At 39.3% G+C, this 24,268-nt stretch overlaps 2 protein-coding genes and 1 pseudogene across 2 annotated transcripts; 1 reads left to right on the plus strand and 2 right to left on the minus strand.

The window, feature by feature from the left end:
• Positions 1 to 315: 315 nt before the first annotated feature.
• On the plus strand, positions 316 to 4,724 carry LOC119491597 (annotated as a pseudogene).
• A 1,944-nt stretch (positions 4,725 to 6,668) lies between these two features.
• On the minus strand, positions 6,669 to 10,666 carry LOC119491721 (extracellular calcium-sensing receptor-like). The gene is made up of 6 exons (XM_037775921.1): positions 10,467 to 10,666; positions 10,097 to 10,385; positions 9,041 to 9,844; positions 8,727 to 8,954; positions 7,741 to 7,864; positions 6,669 to 7,573 (listed from the first exon to the last, which is right to left on the minus strand). Exons 1-6 carry the CDS (start codon positions 10,664 to 10,666, stop codon positions 6,669 to 6,671), a joined length of 2,550 nt encoding a protein of 849 aa, XP_037631849.1.
• Positions 10,667 to 20,106: 9,440 nt separating this feature from the next.
• LOC119491726 (extracellular calcium-sensing receptor-like) lies at positions 20,107 to 24,202 on the minus strand. Its single transcript, XM_037775927.1, has 6 exons — positions 24,036 to 24,202; positions 23,666 to 23,954; positions 22,608 to 23,411; positions 22,294 to 22,521; positions 21,306 to 21,429; positions 20,107 to 21,138 (listed from the first exon to the last, which is right to left on the minus strand). The coding sequence occupies exons 1-6, from the start codon at positions 24,185 to 24,187 to the stop codon at positions 20,234 to 20,236; spliced, it is 2,502 nt and encodes an 833-aa protein (XP_037631855.1). The 5' UTR covers positions 24,188 to 24,202; the 3' UTR covers positions 20,107 to 20,233.
• Positions 24,203 to 24,268: the final 66 nt, after the last annotated feature.

Here is a 24,268-nt window from a genome sequence, read left to right on the forward strand (position 1 = left end):
TTTGATTTCCAGCGTTTCTTTTTTTCTGTTTCTCCCTTTTCATTGGCATAGATTTGGCAAAAATAAAAGAATGTCCAGCTTCGAAATAAACTTATTACTGACAGTAATAATGACATAATGGTGTTCGAAAACAGAATGTACCATCTCAAATAAAAAACAACAAAGTGATATGACATCATTATACAGTGATTCGATAAGAGGACCATCTGCAGAAGTATAAAGCTCTGCCCATCACAGGAGTCACACCTGTTGGTCAGCAGTAGAAAGAGCTCATCACCACGTATACAGGTTAGTGTGTGTGCCTGTTTGTACCAGATGTGTGACTGTGCCTATGTCATGTTACAGTTTGTGCTTTTTGTGGGGGCCTTTGGAGCAGAGGAAGACACGGTGCTCTGTGAGATGCTGGGAGTGCCCAGTGTTTCCTGTGTTATCTAAGGAAGGAGATATCACTATTGGAGGAGCTTTCTCCATCCACATAACCAACATTTAACCCTCCGCCCTCCTTCACAGATGCTCCAGAACCTCTCATATGCTCTGGGTACTGTTTGTTGTCTCATTTCTCATTTGTTTTGATTTTAACAAAAGAAAGTCTAAAAGCTGTTAGTTAAAACTGTTCTCTCTCTTTTCAGGATGAATATGCGAGCATTTCACTTTGCCCAAACAATGATTTTTGCCATCCAGGAGATCAACAATAGCAGCTCTCTGCTGCCTAATATCTCAATTGGTTATAAGGTGTTTGACAAATGTGGTTCAACACAGTCTTCAACGAGTCTGGTGATGGGTCTAATAAATGGACAGGAAAGGACTTTGGGTCAAACCTGCTCTGGCCAGTCATCTGTTCATGCCATCATCGGACCCTCTGATTCATCCTCAACTATTGCGATGCTACAAATTGCAGGGGTTTTCCAAATACCAATGGTAAATATGTGTCATATTTGTTTAATTTTTTGACTGAATTTCACCATGTTCCTTTTTACAACTTAGTATGAAGGTACCATCAACAAAGTAATGCATTCTAGTAGTATTATGGTTCAATTCAGGGCTATAAGGTCAGAATTAAGGTTTCCAGGATTCGAACAGATGCAGCAGATTGAGTCAAAAGTCTACCTTTTGTCAGTTATTTTCTTGTACTCAAATGTTATAAATGTGTTTTTTTTGTATTCCTCCTTTTCTTTTGTATTAGATCAGTCACTATGCCACTTGTGCTTGTCTGAGTAACAGAAAGGAGTACCCCTCCTTCTTCAGAACCATCCCTAGTGACTACTATCAGAGCAGAGCCTTGGCAAAACTGGTAAAGCACTTTGGCTGGACATGGGTTGGGGCAGTTAGAAGTGATAATGACTATGGTAACAACGGCATGGAAACATTTATCACAGCTGCAAGGCAGGAGGGGGTCTGCATCGAGTACTCAGAAGTCATCTCAAGCACTTACTCCAGTGGGCATATTGCCAGGGTGGTCAGAGTGATCCAAAGCGGCAGTGCAAAGGTTTTAGTTGCCTTCCTCTCCCACGGGCTGGGAATTCTGCTTGAGGAAGCTCTGAAGAACAACTTAACTGGGCTGCAGTGGGTGGGCAGCGAGTCCTGGATTACGGCAACTTACCTGGCCACCAAGAGGTACTCAGGGAATCCTGACAGGATCTCTGGGCTTCACCATCAGAAAAGCAAAGATCCCGGGCCTGCGAGAGTTTCTTTTGCAAGTTAACCCAAGTCAAGACCCTCATAATAATCTGCTGAGGGAGTTCTGGGAAGCCACATTTGGTTGCAGTTTCCAACCTAGTGTGCACGGTCAGACCCAGTGCTCTGGTTCTGAGAGACTAGAGGACATCAACAATCCTTTCACAGATGTGTCAAAGCTAAGGATATCCAACAATGTGTATAAGGCTGTGTATGCTGTGGCTCATGCCATGACACAACATGTTGAAATGTGGGCAAAGAGAAGCAGTGAAACAGTTGTGTATCTGGAAAGATTTTTTAGAGCCTAAAGAGGTTAGAGGTCACCTTCAAGAATGAAGTAAATATGTTGAATAATAACCCTGTACTTTAAGTTATTCACCATTATTATCTGTTGGTAGGTTGTGAAACACCTCCAAGATGTAAATTTCACCCTTCAGTCAGGAGAAACTGTGGGTTTTGATGAAAACGGAGACCCTGCAGCAACTTATGAACTGGTGAACTGGCAGAGAAACCAAGCAGGAGAGGCTGTGTTTGTGGCTGTAGGGAGCTACGATGCCTCACTACCGAATGGAAAGCAGTTTATCATGAACGGAATAAACACAACATGGGCTGCCGGATCCCAAAAGGTATCAAACAAACATGTTAGGTATGAAATAGGTTACCACTTGTGAAGGTTGATTTAAAAACTAATGAGAGCCCCTTCTATCACTAAAAAAGGTCAATTCTGCATCGTTTAGGAAGTCATAGAAAAGCAAACAAAAATAAAATAAAAAATACACATACATAAAAATACTGTGGATTTTGCAGACTGACATGCCAAGTGCCAAGAATTTCATTTCTGATGTAGATTAATTTGTAAGATCAAGGTATAAAGCTTAAACTAGAGTTTTTAGATCCTAAAAAAGACCCTTATGCTGATTAAATTTAACCAACTAAATTAAAGCCGCAGTTGGTTACTTTTAGCAAATATGATGAAAAGTAATTTTTTCAAAACTGTCACTATATCCTGACAATAGCACATGAGACAGATAATCTATGAAAAAAACATCATCTTCCTCTGCATCGTCCTAGTGCTTCTAATGGCATTTGAAATTTTAAACCGTGCCGAAAAAAAACAACCAATTAGAGTTGAGCAGTCTCTGAGCAGCAAAACCTGTTAACTCAGATCAAACGGTCAAACTAGCATAATCAACATTATGTAACTGTAATACGTATTTCTCAGGTCAAATGTTTTCTGAAACATATTTTAGTGTACTGTTTAGCTGTAAAATGAGAAAGCTTGTGACCTGGCCATCATGAAACAATACCAATACCAAGCGCCCACCAGCCGGAGCAAACTTTCTCATTTAAGAGCTTAACAGCAAACTAAAATATCTTTCTAAAAACTTTTGAGGCAAGAAATAGGCATTGTAGTAACAAAATCTTGATTCATATTTGATCGGTGTTGCCGAGATGGGCAGTTTTATTGGAGTTCATGCATTTTGCGAGCAGTAATTTAAAGGTTCTTACAGACTCCTCAGTGATGATTGGCTGCTTTCCTTCGTTGCTGTGAAATCTTGCAAATGCCATGATGCACAGGAGGGCACAAAGTAACATTATTTTGTTCAGATTACATGTCTCATGCACTACTATCATTGTATAATGACCGTTTATGAAAATAACTTTTTTTTATCATATTCGCTTTAAGAATTTGGACTACACCGGCAACAAACTATGAGTAACTGAGGAGTTGTGGTGTTGTTACAGAGGCCACAGTCTGTCTGCAGTGAGAGTTGTCTGCCAGGTTTCCGGCAGGCTGTGATTAAAGGCAAACCCATCTGCTGTTTCTCCTGCATCGCCTGTGCTGATGGAGAGATCAGTAACTCCAGCAGTGAGTAGATCTGTAATTTACTATGTAATATTTGTACAAAATCAATGCTTTACAGTAGCTTTATAAGTCAGAAAATATAGCAAGCGCTTATTTTAACATGAGCTCTGCTCTCATAAATTGCAGCATGAAACATTTCAAGCGTTCCATGTTTTCAATTCAGATGCTGCCGAATGTTCGCGGTGTCCGCTGGAGTACTGGTCAAATGAAGATCACAACCAGTGTGTCCCAAAGGTGATCGAGTTCCTATCTTACGAAGAAACCATGGGCGCCCTCCTCGCTGCTTTCTCGTTGTTCGGAGCAAGTTTAACACTGGTGGTGTCATGTGTCTTCTTTCGCTTTCGTCACACACCTCTCGTCAAAGCCAGCAACTCTGAGCTGAGCTTCCTGCTGCTCTTCTCCTTGACTCTGTGTTTCCTGTGCTCTCTGACCTTCATAGGTCAGCCCTCTGAGTGGTCCTGCATGCTGCGACACACAGCATTCGGCATCACTTTTGCCCTGTGCATGTCTTGTATCTTGGCTAAAACCATGGCGGTGGTGAACGCCTTTAAGGCTAATAGGCCATCGAAGACAGTCCCTCAGTGCTCTGCTCCGCTTCAGAGAACAAGCGTTCTCAGCTTTACTTTACTACAGGTGTTAGTTTGTGTTCTGTGGTTAGCTCTTGCCCCTCCATTCCCCTACAAAAATACAGCTCATGCCACTGAAAGGATTATTCTAGAGTGTGATTTAGGTTCACCTATTGGGTTCTGGGCTGTGCTGGGGTATATAGGACTCCTGGCTGTGCTCTGCTTTGTCTTCGCTTTTCTGGCTCGAAAGCTGACCTGATAATTTCAATGAAGCTAAATTCATCACCTTCAGCATGCTGATATTCTCTGCAGTCTGGATCACATTTATCCCAGCGTATGTCAGCTCTCCTGGGAAGTTCACTGTGGCTGTGGAGATATTTGCTATTTTAGCCTCCAGTTATGGACTACTTCTCTGTATATTTGCACCAAAGTGCTTTATTATTGTTCTCAAACCTGAACTGAACACAAAAAAACATCTGATGGGGAAAACAGAATCCAATTAAACATAAATTTAATGACAGTCTTTTACTTTTTTATTTCACGAGTTGTGGCCTGGCTTTAATTTTGAAATGACCCCAGAATACTATTAATTATAACATACATATTATTTAGCTTGCTTTTTTTTAATCAAAATTCAGACACAATCTACAAAGCAACTGTGTCAACATTGTTAACTGGCAGTTAATCTCACATTTTGATTTTAGATAATTCCATGATGTTGGGAGTCCTACCTATCTGTTGCTACAATAGACAGTTAAAACATGTTTGAGTTATAATAATAATAATAATAGTAATAGTAATTTGCATTTCATATAAATATTAAAAAAAAAATGTTTTGCATTGTCTTACACTTGTATTGTTACCAATTTATTGCACAATACAAATAAATAAAATAAATGTAAAAACTATCCACGACTTCCTGTCCCTTCATTTTAATTAACATAGTCGTACAGATTATGGAGAACATTTCTTTAAATGTTGGGACTGAACCTAATCTGGGTTTTAATATAATCATATACACTATATATATATATGCACATAACATATCAGTGAAGTTTTTTTTATTTTAATACATTCATCACAATTACAATATATTAACTATACAGCAAGTGGCACTGAATAGAAGTCTTTTATTTAGCATGTTAGCATGCTAAATGTTATGCTAACACCAGCATGTTAGGATTTGATGATTGTTAACATGCACGTTAATCAACTAATGTAGCCTACTCTTTTTTGCTGGTGTTTACTGAATGAAAACCCTGAATACATGTTCAGTAAATATCATACTTAAAATATATTATGATTTCTTGTTACTTTTGGTCGCCGGTTCAATCCACAGACCACTGATGAGCCAGGCCTTTAAGATTAAACCTGATTCAGTGGAGCTATATGCACTGGCCATGTTCAAGGTTTGATGTGAATGTCTGTAACTGGTTGAGTATGAACAGGGCATCCCAGAAAAAGAGAACCCTGTTCGCAATATAACTTCCCTGAATGAATTAAGGTTAAGATCTCTGTTATTACATTAGCTACTTTATATTTGGGGATATTAAAGACAAGACCGGCTGTGTGGGATAGGTTAGTGTCAAGTGCATGTTCTTTTCAAGAGTCTTTTTCAGAAATGAAAAAACCTTTTCACTCGTATGTTTTCTGTAAAATATGTGTGTAATATGCTTGTGTGAATACAAGTGTACATGGTGAAGGCCCTATAATAGGAATTAAAACAAAGAGACAGGAAGTCATGGATACTTTTTTATTTGTTTTCTTTATTTTGATCATGCAAAAAAGTGGTAACAATATAATAAGATGTGTTAGATAATGCAAAACATGTTTTTAAAAGTGTTTTTATTCATATGAAATGCATATTATTATTATTATTATTATGTTAACGTATTTCTTAACTTTTTATTTTAGCAGCAGATAGGTAGGATAGGTAGGATTCACTACAAAATAGAATTGCCTAAAATTAAAATGTGAGTTTAACTGCCAGTCAGCAATGTTGAATTGACAAAAACTGCTTTGTTGCTTTTGTTTATATTTTGATACAGAGCGAAAAAAAGAATACTAAATAAATGTATGTTTTAATTAATAGTATTCTGGGATCACTTTAAAATCAAAGCCAAGTTTGTGAAATAAAAAAGTAAAAGGCTGTTATTTCATTTATATTCAATAGCATCCTGTTTTCCCCATCAGATGTTTCTTTTTTTGTGTTCAGTTCAGGTTTGAGAACAATAATAAAGCACTTTGGTGCAAATATACTGAGAAGTAGTCCATAACTGGAGGCTAAAATAGCGGTGAAGAGGGGCAAAGAAAAAGGAGGAACAAAGAGATTCCTCTGATTTTGTCCTGGATGAATTTCACAAGTATGTGTGAATGCTACAGTAGCCAATGGCTACTGAGCTGAGTCAATGGGTCAAGGATCATATTACTGAGTTCATGTGGTCACTTGCCAGCAGTCACATTGGTGGGTCCCAACATATATTATCATGAAAAGTATTCTGGGGTCAATTCAATATTGAAACCAAGACACAACACAACACAAGACTGTATTTAATTTATGTTTAATGGGATCCTGTTTTCCCCATCAGATGTTTTTTTGTGTTCAGTTCAGGTTTGAGGACAATAATAAAGCACTTTGGTGCAAATATACAGAGAAGTAGTCCATAACTGGAGGCTAAAATAGCAAATATCTCCACAGCCACAGTGAACTTCCCAGGAGAGCTGACATACGCTGGGATAAATGTGATCCAGACAGCACAGAATATCAGCATGCTGAAGGTGATAAATTTAGCTTCATTGAAATTATCAGGCAGCTTTCGAGCCAGAAAAGCGAAGACGAAGCACATTACAGCCAGGAGTCCTATATACCCCAGCACAGCCCAGAACCCAATAGGTGACCCTAAATCACACTCTAGAATAATCCTTTCAGTGGCATGAGCTGTATTTTTGTAGGGGAATGGCGGGGCAAGAGTTAACCACAGAACACAAACTAACACCTGCAGTGAAGTAAAGCTGAGAACGCTTGTTCTCTGAAGCGGAGCAGAGCATTGAGGGACTTTGTTCGATGGCCTTTTAGCCTTAAAGGCGTTCACCACCGCCATGGTTTTAGCCAAGATACAAGACATGCACAGGGCAAAGGTGATGCCGAATGCTGTGTGTCGTAGCATGCAGGACCACTCAGAGGGCCGGCCTATGAAGGTCAGAGAGCACAGGAAACACAGAGTCAAGGAGAAGAGCAGCAGGAAGCTCAGCTCAGAGTTACTGGCTTTGACGAGAGGTGTGTGACGAAAGCGAAAGAAGACACATGACACCACCAGTGTTAAACTTGCTCCGAACAACGAGAAAGCAGCGAGGAGGGCGCCCATGGTTTCTCCGTAAGATAGGAACTCGATCACCTTTGGAACACACTGGCTGTGATCTTCATTTGACCAGTACTCCAGTGGACACCGTGAACACTCGGCAGAATCTGAATGGAAAACATGGAACGCTGAAATGTGTTCATGCTGTCAGCTGCGAGTTATTAGAGCAGAGCTCATATTAAAATAAGCACCTGCTGTATTTAGTGACTTATAAAGATACTCGAAAGCATTGATTTCATACACATATTATATAATAAATTATAGATCTACTCACTGCTGGAGTTACTGATCTCTCCATCAGCACAGGCGATGCAGGAGAAACAGCAGATGGGTTTGCCTTTAATCACAGCCTGCCGGAAACCTGGCAGACAACTCTCACTGCAGACAGACTGTGGCCTCTGTAACAACACCACAACTCCTCAGTTACTCATAGTTTGTTGCCCCTGTTGTCCAAATACTTAAAGCAAATATGAGCAAATATGATAAAAACAGCCAATTGGAGCTAAGGGGTCTGTAGAGCAGCTGTTAATCACTGCTTGCAAAACTCACAAACTCCGATCACACTGCCAAAAAAGGCAGCGCTGATCAAACATGAAACAAAATGATGTTACTGTAATGTCTATTTCTCGCCTCAAATGTTTTCAGAAATATATTTTAGTCTAATGTTTAGCTGAAAAATGTTTGAAAACATTTGAGGCAAGAAATAAGCACAACAGTAACACAATATTGATTCATTTTTGATCAGCGCTTCCTAGTTTGACCATTTGATCGGAGTTCACAGCTTTTGCTGCCCAGAGACTACTCAACTCTAATTGGTTGTGTTTGTTCAGGCAGGGTAGGACATTTCAAATGCCATTAGAAGCACTAGGACAATGCAGAGGAAGATAATGTTTTTTTTCATAGATTATCTGTCTCTTGTACTATTGTCAGGATATAGTGACTGTTTTGTAAAAATACATTTTCATCATATTTGCTCAAAGTTACTGGCATCAGCTTTAATTTAATTAGTTTTATATAATCAGCATTAGGGTCTTATTTATGGTTTAAAAACTCATGCTTGAGCTTTATACCTTGATCTTACACATCAATCATTTTTATATATGTGTATTTTTGTTTTGTTTTGTTTTTAACTTTTATAAGACTTCTTAAACTATGCAGAATTGACATATTTTTAATAATGGTAATCACACTTAATACTTTAATTAAAATCAACCTCCACATTATGTAGCCTATTTCATACCTAACATGTTTGTTTGATACCTTTGGGGATCCGGCAGCCCATGTTGTGTTTATTCCGTTCATAATAAACTGCTTTCCATTCGGTAGTGAGGCATCGTAGCTCCCTACAGCCACAAACACAATATCTCCTGCTTGGTTTCTCTGCCAGTTCACCAGCTCATAAGTTGCTGTAGGGTCTCCGTTGTCATCAAAACCCACAGTTTCTCCTGACTGAAGGGTGAAATTCACATCTTGGAGGTGTTTCACAACCTACCAACAGAGAATAATGGTGAATAACTTAAAATACAGGGTTATTATTTAAAATGTTTACTTAATTCTTGAAGGCGACCTCTAACCTCTTTAGGCTCTAAAAAATCTTTCCAGATACAGGACTGATTCACCGCTTCACCACTTTGTCCACATTTCAACATGTTATGCATGGCATGAGCCACAGCATACACAGCCTTATACACATTGTTGGATATCCTTAGCGCTGACACATCTGTGAAACCATTGTTGATGTCCTCTAGTCTCTCAGAACCAGAGCACTGGGTCTGACCATGCAGGCTGGGTTGGAAACTGCAACCAAATGTGGTTTCCCAGAACTCCCTCAGCAGATTATTATGAGGGTCTTGACTTGGGTTAACCTGCAAAAGAAACTCTCTCAGGCCTGGGATCTTTGCTTTTCTGATGGTGAAGCCCAGAGACCCTGTCAGGATTCCCGAGTACCTCTTGGTGGCCAGGTAAGGTGCCGTAATCCAGGATTCACTGCCCACCCACTGAAGCCCAGTTAAATTCTGCTTCAGAGCTTCCTCAAGCAGCATATCTATCTCCTGGGAGATGAAGGCAACTAAAACCTTTGCACTGCCACTTTGGATCACTCTGACCACCTTGGCAATTTGCCCACTGGAGTCAGTCCTTGAGATGACCTCTGAGTACTCGATGCAGACCCCCTCCTGCCTTGCAGCTATGATAAATGTTTCCATGCCATTGTTACCATAGTCATTATCACTTCTAACTGCCCCAACCCATGTCCAGCCAAAGTGCTTTACCAGTTTTGCCAAGGCTCTGCTCTGATAGTAGTCACTAGGGATGGTTCTGAAGAAGGAGGGGTACTCCTTTCTGTTACTCAGACAAGCACAAGTGGCAAGGTAACTGATCTAATAGGAAAGAAAAGGAGGGATGCAAAAAAACACATTTATAAAATAAGGGTATAAGAAATAATTGACAACAGGTAGACGTTTGACTCAATTTGCTGCAACTGTGCAAACCCTGGCAACCTTAATCCTGACCTTATAGCCCAGAAATGAATCATATTACCACCAGAATTCAGTGTTTGTTGATGGTCCCTTTATACTACATTGTATAAGGAACATGGTCAAAATATTATTAAAAATATGACACATATTTACCACTGGGATTTGGAAAAGCCCTGCAATTTGTAGCATCGCAATGGTTGAGGAGGAACTAGAGGGTCCGATGATGGCATGAACAGATGACTGGCCGGAGCAGCTTTGACCCAAAGTCCTTTCCTGCCCATTTATTAGACCCATCACCACACTCGAAGAAGACAGTGTTGAAGCACAGTTGTCAAACACCTTATAACCAATTGAGATATTAGGCAGCAGAGAGCTGCTATTGTTGATCTCCTGGATGGCAAAAATCATTGTTTGGGCAAATTGAAATTGTTGCATTTTCATCCTGAAAGGATAGATAACAGTTTTAACTAACAGCTTTTTGACTTAAATCAAAACCAATGAGAAAGGAGACAACAAACAGAACCTGGAGCATATGAGAGGTTCTGGAGCATCTGTGAAGAAAAGCGAAGGCTTCAACATTTCTTTTTGGATGTAGAAAACTCCTCCAATAGTGATATCTCCTTCCTTAGATAACAGAGGAAACTCTGGCCTCCCCAGCATCTCACAGAGCACCATGTCTTCCTGTGCACCAAAGGCTCCCACAGAAAACACAAACAGTAACATGACATAGGCACTGTCAAACATTTTCTACAAACAGGCACACACACTAACCTGTATGCTGTGATGAGCTCTTCTATCGCTGACCAACAGGTGTGTCTCCTGTGATGGGCAGAGCTTTATACTTCTGCAGATGGTCCTCATATCAAATCACTGTTTAATGATGTCACATCACTTTGTTGTTTTTCATTTCAGATGGTATATTCTTTTTCTAAGACTGTTATGTTATTATTCTTGTAAGTTAAATTGTAGGGGGGGGTGATGAGGGGGAAACATACTTTAGCTGCAAACTGAGAATATCAACAAGTTTGTTTCAAAGATGGATTTTTTTTATTTGCCAAATCTACAACAATGAAAAATGTAAAACAGAACAGACACAGATAAAAAGTCTGAATTAAAGCTGCGAGCAGCGATGAACGGGCCCTCTCCCCTCCTGGCGCGTCGGGGGTACTGGCGGGATGCCGGACAACATACCTGTATATTTCAGTGACCATCGGACACTGCATGCACAAGTTAGACGTTATTTCCTGCGTGTACTGAGTGGGACAGGAAATGACGTATTGCAATTTTTCACCTTTTCCTGTGTCCACTATGAGGCGCTAGTGAACACAGTTAAACATTCATCATGTTGATCATCATCAAGTGTAGACCACACAATGTAAATTTCATATGAATCAGATTATATTTTTCACATATCGCTGACTTCCTGTTGCCAGTAGGTAGGGCTGTGACTATGAATCAATATTGCCATGTAAATGTCCTCAGGCCTGAACTCTTATGAAGTAGATCAAGTTTGGGGCAGATTGGACCAAGTACAGTCAACAACAGTTTGTCTTTCAATGGCGAATCATGTAAATTCTCCTCTCTTCTATGGGACATCTACTGTAGACTTGCTATCCCCCCTTAAACACCCCCTGGACACCTCTAATGAAGACAAAAACAGGTCTATTGTGGGTCTCACAGAGGTAATCAGTCTCATTTGATCTCAGCTTTTCTCTGGTTTAAGTGCATCGACAAACATCACATTTACTCCAAAAGTGATACTACAAAATGTCATTTTAGAAAGTCATATGTATGTACTATATTATTCATATATTAAAATGTTTTGGTGTACCTAACATGTAATCAAACTAATATCAAGACTCAACAGTTGGTTCCATGCAAGGTTTTAAATGTAAATAATCTGCATGTCTTTTAAACAGGTTTCACTATAGACTTGGTACCATACATATGTATATCAGCTGCTTGATTAGACTGTAAATGCCAGATTGACGATAATGACCCACCTATGGCCCATTAACTGGTGCAAAAATGTGTAAATGAGCTCTGATGTACAGTACCAACACTGGTTTGATGACAATGACCCACCTATGGCCCATTAACTGGTGCAAGAATGTGTAAATGAGCTCTGATGTAAAGTACCAACACTGGTTTGATGACAATGACCCACCTATGGCCCATTAACTGGTGCAAGAATGTGTAAATGAGCTCTGATTTAAAGTACAAACACTGGTACTGATTCAGCTATTTTACCCCTAAACAGTTAAAAGTATATTTGTGTCAGTATATTTGTGAAATGACAATAAAAGTTTTCATCTATGTGCTTTTTGAAATGTGTCACATAGTTTTTTTCTGTTTGCCACATTGTGTTGCTGAACACTACAATACTGGAACAATAGGATACCTTGAACACAAGTACAAATATTATAAAACAGATACTGTGGGGGATTGTCACAATACATGTATTTTATTAAGATCCAAGAGATTTTTTATATAGTTTATTTAGCTTGATTATTAGGAGAATTTTCTTAATACATAAATGAGCACTTCTTTCTGAAATAGCTTGTGGTTCCATGAACACGAACTACTTAAAAACCAAATTCACCATTTCTGGATTACACCTTTTTTATTAACAATATTCATATTGTTTCCATAATATTTATTATGATTTTGTAAATAACTAAATCTTAAACTTACATGATATTCATTATGGTTATGTAAATATCTAAAAACATAATTTAAATAAGTTTCATTGTAGTTTGGTCATAAATTGAAAACACGAAGTGCAAGGAAACCTATTGTTTTTCTAAGTATTATTATTATTTTTCTGCTGCGAGATCGCATTTTTGGGACCTTTCCCATCCCCAAAAACTCACCAAAAGTGGAATATGCATCAGAAGTCGCGAAAATTGCAAATTTCTGTAATGACTGGGCTCGGGTGTCTCCAGCAGGGCTCCATAGCGCCCCCTAATGATGGCAGGTTGTCAGAAAAAGTTACTCCGATCTTCACGAAATTCAAGTATGTCATTGCTCACGCCCTCATACCCGGATTAAATATTTTCGAGATTTTTTCGGCCAACAGGAAGTCAGCCATGTTGGACTTCCTGCGTGATTTTAAAATTTACGAACACATGTTTGAGGACTTTAGGATGCACAAAAACTCATGAAACTTTACACGCACATCCAAACTCGTAATTACTTTGATTTAGTGGTGAAACTTTGCTTGGGCGTGGCATTTTGGCTCTCTAGCGCCCCCTTATGTCTTTTAGACTTTGAACATGCCTTTGACGCCCTTGGTATACTCGAAAACTCATGAAAGTTGGCAAGCAATTAGCCTCATCTAACAACACACCTACATGCATCATTTCTCCCACTGAGTTTGAATCTGATGCTGGTGTAGTTGATGTCAGTGATGATGTCTGTGAGGAAAATAAGGTTAAACTACCTGATGACCTCATTGAAGTAGTAGGTGACAGCTGTTGTGTTGCTGTTGGATTCCCAATGACAGGCTTTCAATTGAATGTGTTATCCAAAGAAGTTTCTCAGACATTGTTTAATCAGTTAAATGTTGTGTTTGAGAAACAAGGTGAAGTACCCTCTGGATCATACGGTGCTTTGGGTGAGCCATGCACTACAGACAAAATTGTTAGTGATGGAAATTGTTTTTTAGGGCTCTGTCACAAGTTGTGTGTGGCAACCAGAAACCCCATCGCAAGTTTAGGCTTGCTATCTTGAAGCACATGGAGGGAAACAAATTGTTGTTTGGTAGTTTGATAAGAAGGGACTACAGCTCGTTGACAGATTATATCAACAAGTCCAGAATGAATTTTGTTGGTAGCTGGGCAACTGAGGTGGAAATCCAGGCTGCAGCAAACCTTCTGGGTGTAGATATCTACACACACTCTAGTGGCAAGTGGTTGAAATACAGATGTATGGGCAAGCAAGTTTCTGAGCAGGGAATTTACTTACTGCATCATAATCAGAATTATTATGAATCAGTCGTGTGTGTAAAACACCATTCAGGTTGCTATAATCTGTGTATGATTCAAGAACAGCTTAATACAAAGCAAATGCAAACCAGGAGTGATAGAAGCAGTTGTATTGAAATGATTGACCTGAGTGAATCTGAAGATTCAGTTGCTGATCAGGGCAGTGGAATGTCATCAAAACATAAGAATGTTAATGATTCAGATGAATGCAATGACAGACAGAAAGAGTATTCATTCAGATAAAAAGACATCTACTTCTGCCCAGCGATCAAAGTATATGATTACAAAGAAATGTTTGACTTTAAAGATGCAATATAGACGTGATCCATCTAACAAAGTGAAGCGACAAAGGGCATGTAGTAAAAGATATTATGATAATGAGGAATACGGTTTGAAGTTGAGGGAAAACAGTATACAGAAACATGCTATTGATGAGAACCACAGGTTGTCTGCTCGCAAAGCCAGCATTAACAAATATGCTGTAGATGAGAACCACAGGTCGTCTCTTCGTAAAGCCAGCATTAACAAATATGCTGTAGATGAGCAACACAAATTGTCACTGAAAACAGCTAACAGGCGGAAATCGATTGAAATGAAAGAGAGAAAGAAAAGCTTTGACTTTGTGTTGAGACAGTTACAGGAAAAGGTAAGAAGTGGACCGGACTATGTATGTTAGGTTGCTTTTCAAGCACCACGTACAAATTTGTAACAAGAATAGTTACTTGCAGCAGAAGGAGAGTTCTTTGGTAGCCAAGAAGTGGAAGATTTTTTGTGCTAAGTGTGCTAATTGTGAGGTACCTTGCAAGTGGTTAGAATCATCAAAAGGTTAGTTATGGAATTGTTATTGTTGCAATGTTAAGTTGCGTCAAGGTGAAATGCCAGCAGAGAGCATTGTTAATAACTTGCATTTGTATCCTATTTCTCCAGAGCTGAGTTGTCTTAATAGTTTAGAACAGCATTTGATTGCATTACACATTCCTTTTATGAAGATGTTGGCCTTGCCTAAAGGTGCACAAAACGGCATTCATGGACCACTTGTCACTTGTCACTTCTCACTTGTGTTCCATCCAATATTGTTAGCTCAACGGTTGTTTTACCAAGAACTGACACAGATGTATCTGTCTTGCGTGTGAAGTTGAAACGCAAATTGACATATAAAGGACACTACGAATATCAATATGTCAATATAGATCATGTTAGACAAGCTGTGCTGTACTTACAGAAAACCAATCCATATTATGCAATTCAATAATGATTGGCTGAATGATTTTGAACAAGGCAACGATGAAGCTATGCATGTGGATGCGGAAGGGGAGGCAAGTGCTGAAGCAGACAATTTACATGATCGCCAATCACATGGCATTTTCATGGATACATGCCTTCAGCCAATAGACTTAAGGCAGGAGATATTAGATCGCTTTGACAACAATTTAAATGTTGCACCTGCTGAGGGTAACAACACTGTTCAAGTCCTCCAAGATAAAACTAATGAGGCAAAAAGTTTCCCAACTTTATTCCCAATCGGAAGTCCAACATATCATGACTTCCGTAACAATAGATTGACTTTGTCACGCTATGTTAATAATAGCATCTTGAATGCTGATGGCAGGTTTGCTACAAATTTGGAATATATTTTCTACGCCCAATACATGAGTGAAGTGGATCAGGTTTCATCCAACATTTCAATAGCTTTATGCAAGGGGCATAATTGAAATAATACATCTAAAATCTCAGCTGACATGCTGAATAACAACCAGTCTTTGCAACGTTTCTTTCAGAATGATGAGGGGGATATAGGTTTATGAAGCCAATTCGAGGCACCCCTGCTTTTTGGTCTGGGATCCAAAAGGATTTGTTTGCAATGGTTAGACAGATTGGTCTGCCTACTTTCTTCTGTTCTTTCTCATCAGCTGACATGAGATGGGGAAATTTGTTAAGTTGTATGTTGCATCAAGACGGTAGAAGTGAGAATCCTGAAGATATAGACTGGGCAGCCAAATGTGATCTTTTGCGACGCAACCCTGTTACTGCTGCTCGCATGTTTGACTATAGATGGCATACCTTTTTGAAGGATGTCATATATTCACTTAGTCAACCAATAGGGAAAGTAGTAGATTATTTCTATCGTTTTGAGCTTCAGCAGAGAGGGAGTCCTCACGTTCACGCAATTTTCTGGATAGAAAACAGCCCTCAAGCAAAATTTCACCACTAAATCAAAGTAATTACTAGTTTAGATGTGCGTGTAAAGTTTCATGAGTTTTTGTGCATTCTAAAGTCCTCAAACATGTATTCGTACATTTTAAAATCACGCAGGAAGTCCAAGATAGCTGACTTCCTGTTGGCCAAAAAAATCTCAAAAATATTTAATCCGGGTTTGAGGATGTGAACAATAACATACTAGAATTTAGTGAAGATCGAAGAAACTTTCTCTGAAAAACTGCCTACATTAGGGGGCGCTATCGTGCCCGCTGGTGACACCCGAGCCCAATCACTCCAGAATATTGAATTTCGCGCCACTTCTGACGCATATTCCACTTTTGGTGAGTTTTTGGGGATGGAAAAGGTCCCAAAAAGGCAATCTCCGGGTAGAAAAATAATAATAATACCTAGAAAAACAATAGGTTTCCTATCACTTCGTGCCAGGACACCGTTGGGGTCCTGGCACTTTCGTGCTTGGGCCCTAATTACAAATCCATCTGCTAGTTCAGCACCATGGACAGTGTAATGGATTTACCAATACACAGTACAGTTAGGCTACTGATATTCAGAGCCATGGTTGGGGCCATCGATTCTAACAATCTTTAGTCAGATAAAAGATCAATGAGTCAGGTGTCCTTTAACCTCTTTTGGCTCTAAAAAATCTTTCCAGATACACAACTGTTTCACTGCTTCTCTTTGCCCACATTTCAACATGTTGTGCATGGCATGAGCCACAGCATACACAGCCTTATACACATTGTTGGATATCCTTAACTTTGACACATCTGTGAAAGGATTGTTGATGTCCTCTAGTCTCTCAGAACCAGAGCACTGTGTCTGACCATGCACACTAGGTTGGAAACTGCAACCAAATCTGCCTTCCCAAAACCCCCTCAGCAGATTATTATGAGGTTCTTGACTTAGGTTAACTTGCAAAAGAAACTCTCGCAGTCCCGGGATCTTTGCCTGAAGAAGGAGGGGTACTCCTTTCTGTTACTCAGACAAGCACAAGTGGTATAGTGACTGATCTAATGAAAAAGAAAAGGAGGAATACAAAAAAACACATTTATAACATTTGAGTACAAGTAATAACTGACAAAAGGTAGACTTTTGACTCAATCTGCATTATCTGTGCAAACCCTGGAAACTTAATTCTGACCTTATAGCCCTGAATTGAACCATAACACTACCAGAATGCATTCTTTGTCGATGGTCCCTTCATACTAAGTTGTAAAAAGGAACATGGTGAAATCAGTCAAAAAAAATAATACAAATATGACACATATTTACCACTGGTATTTGGAAAAGCCCTGCAATTTGTAGCATCGCAATGGTTGAGGAGGAACCAGAGGGTCCGATGATGGCATGAACAGATGACTGGCCGGAGCAGGTTTGACCCAAAGTCCTTTCCTGCCCATTTATTAGACCCATCACCACACTCGAAGAATACAGTGTTGAAGCACAGTTGTCAAACACCTTATAACCAATTGAGATATTAGGCAGCAGAGAGCTGCTATTGTTGATCTCCTGGATGGCAAAAATCATTGTTTGGGCAAAGTGAAATGCTCGCATATTCATCCTGAAAACGAGAAAGAACAGTTTTAACTAACAGCTTTTAGACTTTTCTTTTGTTAAAAACAAAAAAAAATGAGAAATGAGACAACAAACAGTACCCAGAGCATATGAGAGGTTCTGGAGCATCTGTGAAGGAGGGCGAAGGGTTAAATGTTGGTTGGTGGATGGAGAAAGCTCCTCCAATAGTGATATCTCCTTCCTTAGATAACACAGGAAACACTGGGCTCCCCAGCATCTCACAGAGCGCCGTGTCTTCCTCTGCTCCAAAGGCCCCCACAAAAAGCACAAACTGTAACATGACATAGGCACAGTCACACATCTGGAACAAACAGGCACACACTAACATGTATACGCTGTGATGAGTTCTTCTATCGCTGACCAACAGGTGTGACTCCTGTCATGGGCAGAGCTTTATACTTCTGCAGATGGTCCTCTTATCGAATCACTGTATAATGATGTCATATCATTTTGTTGTTTTTCATTTGAGATGGTATATTTTGTTTCAAACACCATTATGTTTCTTTCAAAGCTGGAGATTTTTTATTTGCCAAATCTACGTCAATGAAAAGGGAGAAACAGAAACAAAGAAACACTGGAAATCAAACTCAATAATTGGGAGTTGATTTGGAGAAACACCATAAAATAATTGTTATTCAGGCAAATATGGGAAACAAAATTTGAGGCAGTGCTTTGATTTTATACTTGAATATTTTTTTTTAAATAATTATATAATTACAACAGAACTAAAAATGTTGTTAGGCTCTTCATGTTTGTTTGGGGCAGTACACCTTAAATGTTTCAGGCCCAGACACCAAAAAATGAGTACATTAGAGTGTGTGTGAAGAAAGCTTCTGACAGAGTTCAGTCGAGATGAAGAATATAGCTTTATGATATGTTGTATGAACTATTTTGGTTAAGTATACAGTATCAGTAGAAAGACAGGTGGTGTATCAGTGCAAACAAACATTTAAATCCCCCAAGTCCTGTCTGTGTACAAACATATATGTTTTGTGTGTTTATATGTGTGTGTGTTGGGAGTGTGGTTGTGGGCATATGTTTTATCATATGTGTTTATTTATTATTAAACAATCTTTACAAAAAAAGACATAATATGTCAGCACCAGTATTCCTGATAAGATTTACATCTGTATTGGACGATTCTACTACACCTCACGATTAAGTACAATGTTCAGTGCCAATGCAGGACATAGTTAGTGGTGTGGAGGTTATGGTGGTGAAAGAGCATGTAGCAAATCTGGGTTGGAGATTGGATCCTGTTACAGTTCACTCTTTCCCAAACCTTAACCAGTGTTTTTGTTGCTTGACCCTAACCATAATTTAACCACCATTCATTCGCCAGAAGCATGATCTTTCCTTAACTTTAACCTTAACATAGTTTTGCAGAAATTTTATGTAGTGAAAATTTCAAAAATAATGAGATTGAACCTAATCTGGGGTTTCACAGCATCTTCAAATACTGAAGGTCATGATATTTAATAGAGTTACATATGCATACACTATGTATGTATTGTATATGTACATATTAAGTAGTTTTATTTGAATCATTTCATCAAAATTACATATATATTAACTGCCCAGCAGGTGGCACTGAAGAACATCCTTTTATTTAGCATGCTAACATGCTAAATGTTATGCTAACACCAGCATGTTAGGAGTCAATGGTTGTTAACCTGCATGTAAATGTACTAATGTAGCCTCCTTTTTTTCTGGAGTTGGCTGAATGAATCCCTGAAAACATGCTTAGTAATTATCAGATATTTTATGATATATCTTAGGCGATTTTTGGTGGCTGTTTCAATCAACAGACTACTGATATGCTGTTGAGCAAGGCCTTTAACTCTAAACCTATTTCAGTGGAGCTATATGCATTAGCTGAGTTCAGGGTGTGATTGATTGTAACTGTTTGAGTGTGAACAGGGTATCCCTAAAAGTGACACCCTGGTTTGCAATTGAACTCCCTGAATAAATTATGATCTTTATTATTTCATTAGCTACTGTATATTTGTGGATATTAAAGACAGGATATTCTGTGTGGGAGAGGTTTGTGTCAAGTTCAGGTTCTATTCAAGTAGTTTTAATGAAATAACTAAGCTTTTCACCTACATGTTTTTGTAAAACATTTGCATATTATGTTTGTGTGATGACAGTTTACAAGGTAAAGGCCCTATTATAGAAACTAAAATGAAGAGACAGGAAGTCATGGATAGTTTATATATTTTTTTTTTTATTTATTTATTTTTTAAATAACATGGTAACAATACAAATGTAAGATAATACAAAATATGTTTTTAATATTTTTTATTAATATGAATTGCAAATTATTATCATTTTAACGCAAGCAATTTTTAACTGTGTATTGTAGCACCTAGCTTTTTTCTAGATTTTGATTCAGAAAAAGCAAGCTAAATAATATGGTTGTTTTAATGAATAGTATTCTGGGGTCACTTTAAAATTAAAGACAAACCACAAGGCGTGAAATAAAACAGTAAAAGATTAATTTCATTTATGTTTAGTGGGATCCTGTTTTCCCCATCAGATGTTTTTTTGTGTTCAGTTCAGGTTTGAGAACAATAATAAAACACTTTGGTGCAAATATACAGAGAAGTAGTCCATAACTGGAGGCTAAAATAGCAAATATCTCCACAGCCACAGTGAACTTCCCAGGAGAGCTGACATACGCTGGGATAAATGTGATCCAGACTGCACAGAATATCAGCATGCTGAAGGTGATGAATTTAGCTTCATTGAAATTATCAGGTAACTTTCGAGCCAGAAAAGCGAAGACGAAGCAGAGCACAGCCAGGAGTCCTATATACCCCAACACAGCCCAGAACCCAATAGGTGAACCTAAATCACACTCTAGAATAATCCTTTCAGTGGCATGAGCTGTATTTTTGTAGGGGAATGGCGGGGCAAGAGTTAACCACAGCACACAAACTAACACCTGCAGTAAAGTACAGCTGAGAACGCTTGTTCTCTGAAGCGGAGCAGAGCACTGAAGAATTGTGTTCGATGGCCTTTTGGCCTTAAATGCGTTCACCACTGCCATTGTTTTAGCCAAGATACAAGACATGCACAGGGCAAAGGTGATACCGAATGCTGTGTGTCGCAGCATGCAGGACCACTCAGAGGGCCGGCCTATGAAGGTCAGAGAGCACAGGAAACACAGAGTCAAGGAGAGGAGCAGCAGGAAGCTCAGCTCAGAGTTGCTGGCTTTGACGAGAGGTGTGTGACGAAAGCGAAAGAAGACACATGACACCACCAGTGTTAAAGTTGCTCCGAACAATGAGAAAGCAGCGAGGAGGGCGCCCATGGTTTCTCCATAAGATAGGAACTCAATCACCTTTGGAACACACTGGCTGTGATCTTCATTTGACCAGTACTCCAGTGGACAACGCAAACAGTCGGCAGAATCTGAATGGAAAACATGGAACGCTGAAATGTGTTCATGCTGTCAGCTGCGAGTTATGAGAGCAGAGCTCATATTAAAATAATTACTGGCTGTGTGTAGTGACTTATAGAGATACTGGGAAGCATTGATTTCGTAAGAATATTACATTATAAATTACAGATCTACTCACTGCTGGAGTTGCTGATCTCTCCATCAGCACAGGCGATGCAGGAGAAACAGCAGATGGGTTTACCTTTAATCACAGCCTGCCGGAAACCTGGCAGACAACTCTCACTGCAGACAGACTGTGGCCTCTGTAAAAACACCACAACTCATCAGTTACTTATAGTTTGTTGCCCCTGTTGTCCAAATACTTAAAGCAAATATGAGCAAATATGATAAAAACAGCCAATTGGAGCCAAGGGGTCTGTAGAGCAGCTGTCAATCACTGCTTGCAAAACTCACAAACTCCGATCACACTGCCAAAAAAGGCAGCGCTTATCAAACATGAAACAAAATGATGTTACTGTAATGTCTATTTCTCGCCTCAAATGTTTTCAGAAATATATTTTAGTCTACTGTTTAGCTGAAAAATGTTTGAAAACATTTGAGGCGAGAAATAAGCACTACAGTAACACAATCTTGATTCATATTTGATCAGCGCTTCCTAGTTTGACCATTTGATCGGAGTTCACAGCTTTTGCTGCCCAGAGACTACTCAGCTCTAATTGGTTGTGTTTGTTCAGGCAGGGTAGGACATTTCAAATGCCATTAGAAGCACTAGGACAATGCAGAGGAAGATAATGTTTTTTTTCATAGATTATCTGTCTCTTGTACTATTGTCAGGATATAGTGACTGTTTTGTAAAAATACATTTTCATCATATTTGCTCAAAGTTACTGACAGCAGCTTTAATTCAATTAGTTTTATATAATCAGCATTAGGGTCTTATTTATGGTTTAAAAACTCTTGCTTGAGCTTTATACCTTGATCTTACACATCAATCATTTTTAAATATGTTTATTTTTTTTTTGGTTTGTTTTTTTTACATTCATAAGACTTCTTAAACTATGCAGAATTTACCTATTTTTAATAATGATAATCACACTTAATACTTTAATTAAAATCAACCTCCACATTATGTAGCCTATTTCATACCTAACATGTTTGTTTGATACCTTTGGGGATCCGGCAGCCCATGTTGTGTTTATTCCATTCATAATAAACTGCTTTCCATTCGGTAGTGAGGCATCGTAGCTCCCTACAGCCACAAACACAATATCTCCTGCTTGGTTTCTCTGCCAGTTCACCAGCTCATAAGTTGCTGTAGGGTCTCCGTTGTCATCAAAACCCACAGTTTCTCCTGACTGAAGGGTGAAATTCACATCTTGGAGGTGTTTCACAACCTACCAACAGAGAATAATGGTGAATAACTTAAAATACAGGGTTATTATTTAAAATGTTTACTTAATTCTTGAAGGCGACCTCTAACCTCTTTAGGCTCTAAAAAATCTTTCCAGATACAGGACTGATTCACCGCTTCACCACTTTTTCCACATTTCAACATGTTATGCATGGCATGAGCCACAGCATACACAGCCTTATACACATTGTTGGATATCCTTAGCGCTGACACATCTGTGAAACCATTGTTGATGTCCTCTAGTCTCTCAGAACCAGAGCACTGGGTCTGACCATGCAGGCTGGGTTGGAAACTGCAACCAAATGTGGTTTCCCAGAACTCCCTCAGCAGATTATTATGAGGGTCTTGACTTGGGTTAACCTGCAAAAGAAACTCTCTCAGGCCTGGGATCTTTGCTTTTCTGATGGTGAAGCCCAGAGACCCTGTCAGGATTCCCAAGTACCTCTTGGTGGCCAGGTAAGGTGCCGTAATCCAGGATTCACTGCCCACCCACTGAAGCCCAGTTAAATTCTGCTTCAGAGCTTCCTCAAGCAGCATATCTATCTCCTGGGAGATGAAGGCAACTAAAACCTTTGCACTGCCACTTTGGATCACTCTGACCACCCTGGCAATATGCCCACTGGAGTCAGTCCTTGAGATGACCTCTGAGTACTCGATGCAGACCCCCTCCTGCCTTGCAGCTAAGATAAATGTTTCCATGCCATTGTTACCATAGTCATTATCACTTCTAACTGCCCCAACCCATGTCCAGCCAAAGTGCTTTACCAGTTTTGCCAAGGCTCTGCTCTGATAGTAGTCACTAGGGATGGTTCTGAAGAAGGAGGGGTACTCCTTTCTGTTACTCAGACAAGCACAAGTGGCAAGGTAACTGATCTAATAGGAAAGAAAAGGTGGGATACAAAAAAACACATTTATAAAATAAGGGTATAAGAAATAATTGACAACAGGTAGACATTTGACTCAATTTGCTGCAACTGTGCAAAACCTGGCAACCTTAATCCTGACCTTATAGCCCAGAAATGAACCATAATACCACCAGAATTCAGTGTTTTGTTGATGATCCCTTTATTCTACATTGTAAAAAGGAACATGGTCAAAATATAATTAAAAATATGACACATATTTACCACTGGTATTTGGAAAAGCCCTGCAATTTGTAGCATCGCAATGGTTGAGGAGGAACCAGAGGGTCCGATGATGGCATGAACAGATGACTGGCCGGAGCAGCTTTGACCCAAAGTCCTTTCCTGCCCATTTATTAGACCCATCACCACACTCGAAGAATACAGTGTTGAAGCACAGTTGTCAAACACCTTATAACCAATTGAGATATTAGGCAGCAGAGAGCTGCTATTGTTGATCTCCTGGATGGCGAAAATCATTGTTTGGACGAAGTGAAATTGTCTCATTTTCATCCTGAAAGGATAGAGAACAGTTTTAACAAACGGCTTTCCGACTTAAATCAAAACCAATGAGAAAGGAGACAACAAACAGAACCTGGAGCATATGAGAGGTTCTGGAGCATCTGTGAAGGAAAGCGAAGGCTTCATCATTTCTTTTTGGATGTAGAAAACTCCTCCAATATTGATATCTCCTTCCTTAGACAACAGAGGAAACTCTGGCCTCCCCAGCATCTCACAGAGCACCATGTCTTCCTGTGCACCAAAAGCCCCCACAAAAAACACACACAGTAACATGACACAGGCACTGTCACACATTTTGTACAAACA

This window comes from Sebastes umbrosus, chromosome 7 (genome assembly GCF_015220745.1).
Source record: "Sebastes umbrosus isolate fSebUmb1 chromosome 7, fSebUmb1.pri, whole genome shotgun sequence".
Lineage (NCBI taxonomy): Eukaryota > Metazoa > Chordata > Actinopteri > Perciformes > Sebastidae > Sebastes > Sebastes umbrosus.

Coding starts and splice junctions, on each gene's coding strand:
- LOC119491726 (XM_037775927.1), bottom strand. CDS start 24,187: ATGGTGCTCTGTGAGATGCTGGGGAGGCCAGAGTTTCCTCTGTTGTCT. Junction 23,955..24,035: donor GAACCTCTCATATGCTCCAG/GTTCTGTTTGTT, acceptor CTATCCTTTCAG/GATGAAAATGAGACAATTTC. Junction 21,139..21,305: donor AGAGATCAGCAACTCCAGCA/GTGAGTAGATCT, acceptor TTTTCCATTCAG/ATTCTGCCGACTGTTTGCGT.
- LOC119491721 (XM_037775921.1), bottom strand. CDS start 10,666: ATGTTACTGTTTGTGTTTTCTGTGGGAGCCTTTGGTGCACAGGAAGAC. Junction 9,845..10,096: donor GGCTTTTCCAAATCCCAGTG/GTAAATATGTGT, acceptor CTTTCCTATTAG/ATCAGTTACCTTGCCACTTG. Junction 7,574..7,740: donor AGAGATCAGTAACTCCAGCA/GTGAGTAGATCT, acceptor TTTTCCATTCAG/ATTCTGCCGAGTGTTCACGG.